This window comes from Cibotium barometz, chromosome 45 (genome assembly GCF_041138505.1).
Source record: "Cibotium barometz isolate CiBa-2024 chromosome 45, ASM4113850v1, whole genome shotgun sequence".
In the NCBI taxonomy this organism is placed as follows: Eukaryota; Viridiplantae; Streptophyta; class Polypodiopsida; order Cyatheales; family Cibotiaceae; genus Cibotium; species Cibotium barometz.
In genome coordinates, this window is record NC_141090.1 from 36,222,274 (window position 1) to 36,234,831 (window position 12,558).

The 12,558-nt window shown below is 43.2% G+C and overlaps 1 protein-coding gene across 1 annotated transcript in view; it reads right to left on the reverse strand.

Annotated features, from left to right (window-relative positions):
* Positions 1-12,558, reverse strand: part of LOC147612699 (uncharacterized) — an 88,189-nt gene that overhangs the window by 9,567 nt on the left and 66,064 nt on the right. Inside the window, exon 8 of the mRNA XM_086783266.1 lies at positions 8,841-8,982. Coding sequence (XP_086639392.1) covers positions 8,841-8,982 — 142 coding nt within the window. The remainder of the gene's footprint in view (positions 1-8,840; positions 8,983-12,558) is intronic.

Below are 12,558 nucleotides of genomic sequence, written 5' to 3' on the forward strand. Positions count from 1 at the left end.
CCGCCCTGCTCGCAGCCCGAGCCCACAGCTTGCCACTGTTCTCCCTTTCTCCTCTTCTTCTTCTCTCCTTCTCTCTTCTCTTCTCTTCTCCTTTTCTTCTCTCATCTTCTTCTCTTCTCTTCTTCTCTCCTTCTCCCCTTTTCTCCTCCTCCACTTCTCCTCTTCTTCTCTCCTTGCTCTTCTCTTCTCTCTTTCTCTTCTTCTCCTCTCTTCATCTCTTTTTGGCTTCTTTCATGTCTTGATTATTACCCAATTTCTCCATTCTTTTATTCAGTTTTGCAAAATTCAGCCTTAATCAAAGCTAATTTGGCATCAAATCAAGTGATTTGTCCATAATGCCTCGCCGAAACAAGAAGGATGGCACCCGTGATGTATGGGAAGACACCATTTTCATTCATAGGTATAGGACTTCTGGTACCAAGTGTGTTGTTTGCAAATATTGTGGTGATACCTTGCGAGGTAGTAGCACATGGGTGAGAGCTCATTTCTCATGGGAAGGAAAGCAAGGTTCACATGGTTGCTATTGTGTTAATGAGGGCATATTTTATGCACATGGTGGCTCGGAGCAAAAGTTTAATAAAGTGCGGCCACTTTTGCACACTTCATTACCCCGAGAGAGAATTGAAGAGATGGTTGAAATGGCAAGGCAACTTGAGGCTTCAAAAAATCGTGGGGGAGAGGAAGCACAGTCCTCACGACCAGGAAGCACATCAAATGTGGATACTCATGCATCCAGCGGTAGTGGTCCTTCGGCCTCACTCTCTACGGCTTTTGGTGGAGCACCCTCACGTCCGGCTACGGCGGAATCTCCTTTCATGGGTAAATCGTTGTCAAATTTACCCATGGATGAGCCACATGTTTCCATGCCTTCAAGTGCTCGGCCCTCCCAAGTCTATACAAAGAAGAGGGGTAGAGAACCTATGAGTGGGCAAAGCACCTTAGAAGCACGGTATGCTCCAAGGTTAAAGAAAGAGGCTCAAATTGCCGAGCAAAGGTTCTTCTACCAATGCAATCTTGCCTATAACATTGCTCGAGTTCCCGCCTATCACAAGTTCTACTATGCATTGCTAGCCACAGCTGCAACAAGCAGGAGCTAGCGGCTTGCATCCTGTCAATTCCGAGTCTTTGAGAACCACACACTTGACAAGTCAAGTTAATCAAATCCAAAGTGAGTTGACGGGATTGAAAGCATGTTGGCATCGGTATGGATACTCCATTGTCTCTGATGGATGGAGTGACATGGTAACTGACTCCTTTTTTCTCTTTTAATATCTTAAAAGTAACAAGTTACATTGCAATGACTTGAATGTTGTCTCTTGAGACTTGAAAACCCATTATAACTCATGGACTTAGGAGTGTCTTGACTCTCGACTCTTATGATTTCCCTCTTTTTATGTTATGAAATTTCCAGAGACGACGACACATGATCAACATCTTGGTATCTTGTTGTGCTGGCACAACATTATTGCATGTCGTTGATGCCTCCGCCCCTGGCTTGCACATTACTAGAGAGTGGATTTATGAGCACATTAGGCAAGCTATTGAGGAGATTGGGCCCGAACATGTGGTCCAAGTCATCACAGACAATGGTTCAAATTGCACAAAGATAGGAGAATTTGTAGAAAGGAATCATCCAACCATTGTGTGGACTCCATGTGCTTCTCATCCTCTTGATTTGATGATGGAGGATGTGGCATCACTTAGTTGGGTAGAGCCCGTCTTGGAGAAAGTTATGCGCATCATAAAGTTCATCACACGCAAGACACAAGCTTTGGCCCTTTTTAGAGAGATTTGCCATTATGATCTTGTGAAGCCGGCAAAGACTCGCTTCGGCTATCTCTTTCTTGTGCTTCAGAGGTATGAAAATTACAATTTAAGTCATAATTCATGAATGTCATCTTTATCTCTACTATGTCACTCTTAACATGAATTTAAGGTTGTAACTTATGACTCTATCCTCTCGCATAATCCATTTTAGGATCGTGCAAACCAAAGACTCCCTGCGCCGACTTGTTTGTAGTGAGGAGTGGGAAATGTGGATTGGAAGTCGGAAGCCTGATGCTCATCTCATTGTAGAATACATCTTGAGCATGGACTTTTGGGATGAGGCTGTGGCTATTAGACAAGCTGTTGCACCCCTTTATTTCATCTTACGACTCTTTGATCATGAGGAGTGCACCATGAGCTTATTGTACCACTACATGCAACGCCTTAGGCAATCCATGACGACATGTAAAGCTTTGTCGAGGAACAGGTATGCAATTGCAACTCTCTTTGCTATTCAATTTGGTGCATGCAATGATCAATCATCAATGTCATGACTCATGACTAATGGATCATTGGACAACTTGCCACTTAATAGTATCATAGTATTGAAATTTCTAAAATGCAATGTGTAACTTGCCAGCTTTCGGACCTCTCTCGCATTTGGACCGAAAGATGGAATTGGTTTCATAAACCAATCCATATTGTTTCATACATGCTTCATCCTTTGTACAAGGATGCAACCCACTAGAATGATCGCAAGTTGATTTTTGGCAGGACTTCCTACTTGGATAGAGTCTTTTCCACGGAGCAACAAGCCACATAAATTCTTTTACTCTTGAGTCCTACTCTTACCTCAAATTTTAGATTTTCAAGTTTCAAATAAGAACTTACAAACTTAAGTTTTCCTATCCTTATTCTTGAATCGAATGTATGTACTACGAATAGGATTAAGGAGAATGTCATCCTCTTTACATACGATCGTGACCAGTTTGCACAGGAGGTTGCCATGACTCATGAGACAGGAGCAGAGACGGCTTGCCGTCTCTTGGTGGGAAATAAATGGACGCTACCTTGGCTCTTTGTGTACTCTCCCAAGAGTGCACGAGTGATGCAACCGAGCACATATGGAGCATATGTGCAGATATTCACACCAAGAAGAGAAACAGGTATATGTGCATTGTATTAGAGTCTTGAGAATCAAAACTTTAAATTTTAAATTTTAAAGTATGTACTACGAATCTTAAAAGATAGAAATTAGAATTATGGGCCAAGTTCCAACTTCCAACCCTCTTCTTGTGTGGTTGATTTGTCACAAGCTTAGCACTAGCCAACTAGATAAGTTGGTGTATGTCAATGCAAACCTTCGCTTGCTTGAGAAGCTCAAAGACAATGATGGAAGCATCCAGGGAGGAGGAATTCTCCAATGGAAAGTGAAGGAGGTTGACAGTGAGGTTCTTGCAAAGCTAGAGCGAGGCCTTGAGCGTGATGAGCAGATTGATCTCACATTCATTCAGAGGCGCACAGATGAGGATATGGCATATGATTTCCTTTAGGGGGATGAGGCATGCTTCAAATGTGTGACACGTGCCATTCTTGCTACTACAGAGCCATGCGATCTTGATGAGGACCCACCTTCACCACGACTCCGAGATGATCATGTGGGTACATCCTGGAGTGCTCACCTCTAGACATACAGACAACAAGGCAGTAGTAGTGCCCGTCAGTCTAGAGGTACTATAGTTACTTGCAGAGGTGGCCATGCTAGGTGGGGTTGTGGCACTGGTTCACTTCTCATGCGAGAGATGCTACCTTCAGATGCTTCAGACGAGGGAGAGCTAGAGGCCTCTGATTCTCCTAGTAGTCCTCATATCTCTAGTAGTCCTCATATCTTTGACATTGGTGGTTCACAAGAGGGAGAGTCCAGAGAGGACTAGCTTCTAGGCTCCTAGAGGCTATCATGTGGACTGTCATGTGACATAGTCACATGAGACACTTTATGTTTACTTTTTTGATCTACTTTTTTGCTCATGGATTCATGTCATGTGTCCAGATTCTACTATCTATTCTACTTTTTGAGATGGTTGTTGAGTCTTGATATGGATTTATGTGATAGTTTTGAGTTGGTAACTTCGTTTATGAATGATCACTGATAACTCGTGATTCTTGAGTCCTGACTTTATGAATGATGAAATGTAATTTGTAATATGTATCTTATGTTTTAAAGTTAATGTTTCATGTGTTTTTCAGTTTTAGGTAGCTTCTATAAGTTTTTAAGAATTAAAGAAAATATTGATTTTTCGAAACCTCGCAGTTTCTTAGCCGAGGGACGAAACCTTACAAAACAAAACCCAAAAAACCTCGAAACGTTTCTTGTGACTATGACATCACTGCCAAAAAGAGTGAGTTTTTCTTCTCTGAGATACATTATTTTGGGGCATATTGTATCAAAGGATGATGTGTGGATGGGCCCCGCAAAGATAGATGCCATCTGAAATTGGCCAGAGTTGACATCCGTGCATGAGATCCACACCTTCCTTCAAATATGCTCATATCATTGGCAGTTCATTAGACATTTTGCATGGATTGCCACGCTATTACATAAGTTAACTAAGCAAAAGCCAATGTTGAAATGGACATCAAAGAAAAGAGATGCTTTTTACCATCTCAAGGATGCAATCATAAATGATTCGGTGTTGGTGATTCCGGACTTACAAAAACTTTTCAGTGTGGAGTGTGATGCATCTGGAAACTACATAGGGACTATCCTAAATCAAGAGGGATATGCCATGGCTTATGAGAGCCAACAATTACATAATATTGAGCTTTCTCTAGACATTTATGAGAAACAGCTCCTAGCTGTAATTCATGCCTTGAAGATATGGAAACATTAAATTCTTGGGGCTGATTTTACAATAAAATCCGACCACCAAAGCTTGTGGTATTTTCTCATGCAAATAAAGCTTTCGGAGAAGCAAATGAGGATGGCCAACTTCCTTTCTATGTTTCATTTTCAGATTGTGCACACTTCACAGAAAAAAAATGTGGTGGCAGATGCATTGTACAGGAAACCATATGTGACTGCATTTTTGCCATATGCAGGGTGGTATGTACGATATGGATGTTGATTTTGGCAGCTTTTTGACTGATTTAATGGCTGGTCATGCACATGCCTCTTATGTGATAAAAAAGGGTTCTCTCATGAAAGACAATTGCCTATGTATTGTGTCTCGCATGAGACAAAAGATTATGGATACCACCGTTTAGCCACCCACATGGTCCCCCAATCTCGTGGATAGAAATATTAGATACGGTACATCTTGAATGTGTTGGGTATGATAGGAAAAGTACGCATCAAGATGAGATACGTTAAGTAAGTTCATGTTTTGTTTTTTACATATATATATATATATATATATATATATATATATATATATATATATATATATATATATATATATATATAAGTTTATGAAACATTGAAAATCAATGAATTGGAAAACAAATGGGAAAATTTGGGAGACTTCGGAGAAATTGCTAAAATTGGGAAGATTGGAAGAATTAGGAGAAAATTGGGAGAATTTGGAGGGACTTGGGAGAAATTGAAACAAAATCGGGAGACTTGGGATAATTGGGAAATTGGTAATGGAGAAAATAGGAAAATCCGACGATGTGACATTGGTAAAATTGGGAGAAATTCAAAAAAATTAAGAAAATTCAAGGAATTTTTTTTTAAAAAGAAAAGAATTTGATAGCAAGACACAATATTCACATTATTATCTTTTCTTTTTTCATTTTCAACCCAAAGAAGAACAGACAATATATATATATATATATATATATATATATATGTATATATATATGTATGTATGTATGTATGTATGTATGTATGTATGTATGTATGTATGTATGTATGTATGCATAACATTTTTTTTTAAATTCCCATACTTGTACGGAACGTGTAGTCTGGTATGGTACGGATCCATACATGTACGAAATGCAACTATGCTCGTGTCACTAAATGGGAGGCCGAGCATCCTTTGCATGCTTGAAACTGTTTTTGTGCAATTGTGTGCTATGACGTGTCACGTTCATAAGCACGGGATGACCCGTCAACCATGAGAATGCCCTGTCTATGTGCGAGTTATTGATTGTTAGCTTGTTTAAAGCCCGATAATCAAGGAAGGAACCATCCTTCATTTGCACTAAAAGCACTAGGGAGCAAAATTGCGAAGAGCTTGGCTGAACCAAACCCTTCTCTAACAGCTTATTTACTTGCTTCATAATCTCTTCTTGTTGCACGACAACACTCACGTGGTATGCGGGCCTATTGGACACTGAACTACCCAACACAAATCTATACAATGATCCTCGGGTCTTTCAGGAGGTAACTCTCCCAGCAAGACATCTACAAAATTGTACGATGATCCTCGCGTCTTTCAAGAGGTAACTCTCATGGTTCATGGGTGGACGTCCCTTGCCTGTGAACAGGACACGTCATAACAAGCAATCGCACAAAAACACATTTTAGGCCACGCTATGGCATGTCCTATTCACAGGCAAGGGAAGCCCACCCGTGAACCATGAGAATGCCATGTCTTCAAACTTCGTTTTTGGCATGTGAACAAGTGGTAAGTACTATATATACCTTTGTTATAATATTTTAACGTACATGTAAAGGTTTTATAACCATCATTAAAAACCCGGGGTGGACAAGACCAAGTGCCTAGGTTTTATAACCTTTGTTATAATATTTTAACGTAAATGTAAAGGTTTTAGAACCTTCATTAAAAACCTAGGGTGGACAAGACCAAGTGCCTGGGGTCCAAACATCTTTTGGGCACCTGGTGGGTACCCGACCTGGGCACCCCACACAAATGTTAGGCAAGTGAGTGGACTTGTGCAAAGTGGCTGGAGGGCTGCTCATCAACCTCCACGCCATCCTGCTCCTTCCTAGAGGCTAATCGACTATCTCCTGCAGGACAAGCTCTCTATTATTTTCTTCCTCCAGGTGCCTACACTCAAAACCATTTGGAAATCTGAGCATACCACGGTGATCAATATCTTCTCCACGCCCTTCTCTTGCTGACTAGATCCCGCAACCTTGCCGACCCTTATACCACCCTGTACGGTCTACCACGTCAGCAGCCATACATTGTACCGCACATACGGACAGCACTGTGAGGGTGTTCTTTTGCTGGCTGGCCGGATCTTGAGCTGGTCATTGATTTCTGGTGTTGCCTGGAGTGCCTATGCCATATGGTGCATATTTTGTGCCCCTGGGCACCGCCTGAGACCTGTTGCTGCTACTGACGCACTCAATGTTCTTCTAGAACTCTGCTCCTGTTTCCAGTTGAGCCCAGGAGTGTACTCGATGCCCGTTCAAGGAGAGCCAAGCTCATGTAACGAGAGCACATGTTTGTGCGTGGTCTCGAAACAACAGTGTTCATGTTCTCTTGTCTCCAGGAAGGTTGTGACCATTCTTCTTCCGTTTTCATAACTGGCAAAACCATGTTTAGTATTTTGTATTCATTTCCTTTGTTTGTGACAAGCCTGGCTTGATAAGCCCAAGTGATTGTACAAGTAAAATACTCCAAAAAGTGGGGGGGTGTTCCAACCCCAGTGGTGGTTCATTGTGCCATTCTATTGGCTTTTTTAGTGTTAATCTATTCATAAGACCATGTCCAAGAAGTGCTCACACCTACCCAGGTGAGTTACATTGATATCAGAACACAGTTGTTTCCCTCTTCTCAGTGGGAAACGATCTTGTGGGCTTCGACATTCCATAAATAGTGCACTTTTTTACAGTTGGATAGCCAAGCAAGGGATTAGGAAATGCCCACTTCCAGGATATTCCAATGGACACATCCTTTGGATGCTTTGGAGAACGGATATGCTCATGTTGCACGTGACCCTAACTTGGTATTGGTGGGACAGCCGTCCCGTGGCAAGGAGGAAGTGCAAGATGTGGGGCCCAATGCATCATGGGCTGAATTTGAGATATGAAAAAAGATTCTACAAGCCAAGGAAGTTCTGTAGATCCATTACCTAGCTATTGTGTTTTGGCCTGTTTCTTGAGCTATACCACTCCAAAATGCCCAACTACTGCCCAAAGGAACTCTAATGCTGTTTGGCATGTTCTAGGGCTGATTTGAAGATTCCGTAATGCTGTTCGGAGTGGGAAAACCGCATTACCCTCTGAAAGTGGGAATCCACCTCAAGTGGTGAGCCAATCCGTGATCTGTGTGGCAAATGATCCAGTACACCAACACTCTACTATTTGAATGTATTCATCTCTCAATTGCAATGCAAATGAGCCGGTGGAGGTAGCTCCCAGTCATTCCAACCTTGTACAAGAGATACTCTTTCGGTACTGTAAGGAAGGGGCCACTGTTGACACCTAGTGCAGTATTTATGGTCGTGAATTCTGTGGTTTAATCTTTCATGCTTAAGAGTGTTTAATTAACTTGATGGTTAATCATCCCAAGATACACGCTTCCCGTTACAATATCCAAGATCCAAGGTCTTCCTTGCTCATTGCTTTCTCCTCAAACTTGGGTCAGAGTGGGGAGCTTACAACCAAGCATTCTTAGGAACAAGTCATGAGGTAAACCTTTGTAGTGTGCTCTCTGGAACCTCTTGATGGAGACCCACTCCTTTTGGAGATACAATAATTATCCCTAGCACTAACCTATAACATTACAACTAAAGCAGGTACAAGCACAGCCCTCTTTTAGCTTCCGGCTGCCATGTTTATTCAGCATCCTTCCAATCAGCTGCTGCAAAAGATTAAAACAGCTCCCATACAGATTTTTTTCCTTGCACTCTCTTCCAATATTAGGACCCTACATTGTCTCTCAGAGGTTCCAACTCTTGTAGCCCAATCCAAAACATCTGTAGGTATCGGAAACATCACTATCTTGGCATAGCTATCCTGGAAGTATAAAAATTCTAGGAGCATCGCAAACAAAGTGGACTTTTGAAAAAAGGTAACCAAGATGCTCTGGGTAGCACATGTACAAGTGCCTTCAAACAAGCAAGAGAATGTGCTGAGTTCGTCTTTTACAATTTCAAACCTTCTCAAAATAATCCTTAGGAGTGTGGAACCATGCTGTAAGGCGTGCAGATCGTTGCTTCTCCTCTCCAAAGCCGAATAAAAAGTCACGGGTGCATTCCTCTCCTTTGAGTACATCTTTTACTGGCCACAGCAATGAGTAACTGCAACAAAGAAAGAGTAATTCATTAAGCAATCCAAAAGCTCAAAGTAACACCTAATGAGCAAGCAATTCACTTTCAGTTAGATATTATTCCTGCAATTACTTCAAAATCAAACATTATAGTATATCAACTCAATTCTAATGACAAGGCAATCACGTACTTTAAAATTGGCGGAGTTTACGGCCTGCCCCTTTCACACATGCATCATTTCAGCTGGTCATGAACACATCGAAAGCACACCATCAAAGACATACTTCACAATGTAGACATCAACTGTAATGGCTGGCCCTGAGCTCCTCCTCTGTGCAGCTCGTATCATAAGGAGTATAGGGTTGCTGGTATGCACGAGTGCCCCAATAAATGTGACCTCTCACAGTTCTGATGACCTTAAGCATTGCTAGGCCACCAACTCTGCTCACTCAAAATGCTGGACGGCTGTGGTTTCTTGTTCATTGATCCGCTTTTTAACTATCATCCCCCATCGAGAGTCAAACCAACCTTTGGTCACATGCATCGTCCTCTACCATGTAGTCCACTTGACTGCTGACTAGCCCGGACAAGCAATCGTGTAGCATGGAGAGGCAGTCATACAATGTGGAGAGTTAGTCACACAACGTGGAGAGGACAGTTGGCCAGCCACGTGCACAGGTTGGGCATTGCAAACACAAGCCAGGAAGCAGTCTAATAGCAGGTCGAGCAGGCTCCTACCTAGGACCCCGAAGTGTCCTATAAACAGAGCAGACCCCTCCATTTTCTAATCAATCGATCGATCGATTGGGCTTCATCGTCAGGGATTGAGCAGCCACACAGTGCGATGGTCGAAAGCCAAGAGCAGCCAGTGTTTGGGGAAAAGCTGGGCTTTTCACCAACTTGGGTAACATCCTGGGGAAAAAATTGTAACAGATATAGACACTTTTCTTGTGATCTTATTCCTCTAATATACAGATTAGTTACAAGTTATTAGTGTGTGTGCTTGTGTTGATGTGAGATGTCCGCTGCATTACTCATCTCTGTTAACATTTTGTCATGTGCCCACAAAGTGTATCTACCATGTGCAGCACGCACACAAGACTAGCTTCGAAGCTCGGGGTAGCTTGGAGCTAGGCAGGTTGATTGGCGAGCTGGGCTAGGGATGGACTGATGGGCGGGCGCACGTGTGGACGCCCGGTGACCGGCCAAGAGCCTAGAAGGGTGGCCAGGGTCAATCAGTTAGTCAGAGTCTCGCGAGGCTATGCGAGAGCTCTGCGGTCAGGAGCCTGGATCTAGGGCAAACGTGCACCTACTTCATGCAGCCGATGCCGCAACAATCTCGAGGCCCGCGAGGGTAGCTCCGTGGCGGTATGGGACGTCATGGGGTAGAGACTAGTCGGTGCGTCTTGCTAGGTAGTTCAGCTCGTGGCTCGGTGGGGACAGCTAGGTCTTGTGGGCTTTGTTTGCAGGTTTCGGGTCTTGTAGTAGCAGGTTTGCCCCACGAGGTGGGTCTGGGGGATTTGACAGTGGTATCAGAGCGTGCCTCAAGGGCGTGCAAGTCGGTAGGTAGAGAAGAGAAGATCAAAGGCAAGGTATGAGTTCATGTCATAGCCTGTTTTTTTTTTCTGATTTTAGAACTATTGTTTTCTTTGCATCGCTAGAACCCGTGTAGGAGTGTGGTGGTCAAGAAGTGGGTCGTGAAGGATGGCGAGTGAATAGAGAGTTTTGTTTTTGGCAAGAAGAGAAGGAAGCCTTGTAGGGCGCTATGCGTAAGAGAGAGAGAGAGAGAGAACCGAGGCGACCTTGTTTTTTTTTTCCGTTTCCTGTTGTTAACAGGTGGCGTACAACCGGGTGCAGTGTTTTTTTAAAGCTCACATGCCTCCGCGTTTTTTCTAGCGCTGATGGAATTCTCACGCGTTTTTTAACGGCAACCCTTTTTTTTAATTTAAAAAAAAAAGCATGTTGCGTGGCTTTAAAAAAACACACATCCAACATGGCTAAAAAAAGACGCATCTAACATGGCTGAGAAAAACGCGACCAACTCGGGCCATTTTTTTAAATCTCGCATGGATTTAAAACCCTTTAGCGTGGAATTTTTTTTTTAGGAAATAAAAGGCTTCTCATTTTCAGCACTGGCTTTCGTGGGGTTCTCTTGCACCATATCGGGCTGGTAGCACCTTCTTGTTTTCTCTCTTCCTTTGGCCGCCAACTCTCCTTAGTGCTACCCGAACCCTTTGTGCGTGGGTTATCTCTTAGCTTTCGGGAGCTTTTGCTTTCTTTTTGTCTCTCCTCTTCTGGGATGTCGACCCAAAAATCTGAGATGGAGCCCTCTCCCAAACACGAAAATCTGCCAGCTCCCGGACCGCCACGCCAATCTTTTCAAAGATTTCGTGACTAAATCTCATTTTCAAGAGTTAAATCACTTTCGAGGCTTCTTTGGCGGAGCATCAGGCACAGGTCGCCGTGCAGATGCAAACTTTGCAGAATTCCATCTCTTTATTGACCACTACTCTATCTATTCTCTCGGGCATGGATACCTTGGCGTCTGCTTTAGGCCCCAACATCACTCTGGAGCAGTTCGAGGGCGAGCAAAAGCAACGTACCAAGGAGATTGTGGACCATGGCTACATAAGTGGCAGGTCCACTTCCAGTTTCATCCATATGGCGATGACAAAAAGATTCAGTTAACAGCAAGTTTCCTCTCGGGCAAGGCTTTGCTCTGGTGGAAAGAACTCAGACCTAATGTAACTATTTGGCCCCCCTAGCTCTATTCCATGATAAAACCCATGCCCGGACATCAGATAGATGGAAGGAGACATGGGGACAGGGCCCATAAGATTTGATTAAGAAAAGCACCCTTCTTGGTTAAAAAAGCAAGAAAAAGCAAAAAGTCAAACAAGGTTGACCGCGAGCCAAGGGCACCATTGGAAAGAGGAGACTGTGAAACCGGCCTCTAGTAGAAACCAAAGTGCGGTAGACTAGCAGTCACCTATCCAATTGTAGTCCAGACAAATAACAAATGAACAGGAGCTAGAATGCTCCAGAATAAAACGAAAAACGACACCTGTTGGCCCCAAAGCTTGGCGCCCCTTTCGGTATTTCTTTATTCAAATTCAATGGAAAGTTTAACTGAGTACAACAAAGCCAGTCAAGGAAAGTAAACCTGCATGTCCAATCTGGCAGCCCTCAAGACCTCTTAGCATAGAGGATTCACATACAGATCTGTGTCCCACAAAAGCAACACACTATGGTCTCCTCTAATCAACCAAGACAATACAACAGGGCAGCCTTGAGCACGCATCTGGCTATTCCATGTTCATGGCTTCAAACTCAGCCCAAGTACAAATCCACTGTCCAACTCTGTTTCCACCCTTCAAACTGCCATACCCCTCCTCTCACAAAGGGCCAGAAGAAACAACTCTGTAGCAGACATAAGCCAGTGGTAAGAAAGAGAGAAAGATATGTTCAGAGTTTACCAACTGTTATGCGCAGTTCTGCACCGGATGGATTGACCGTACCAGTTTGTACTTGCAACCGCCTGTGTCAGCAACTCTGCAGCACACGTGTGCACCTGTCCGTATAGATTTGTACTTGTAGCACACGTGT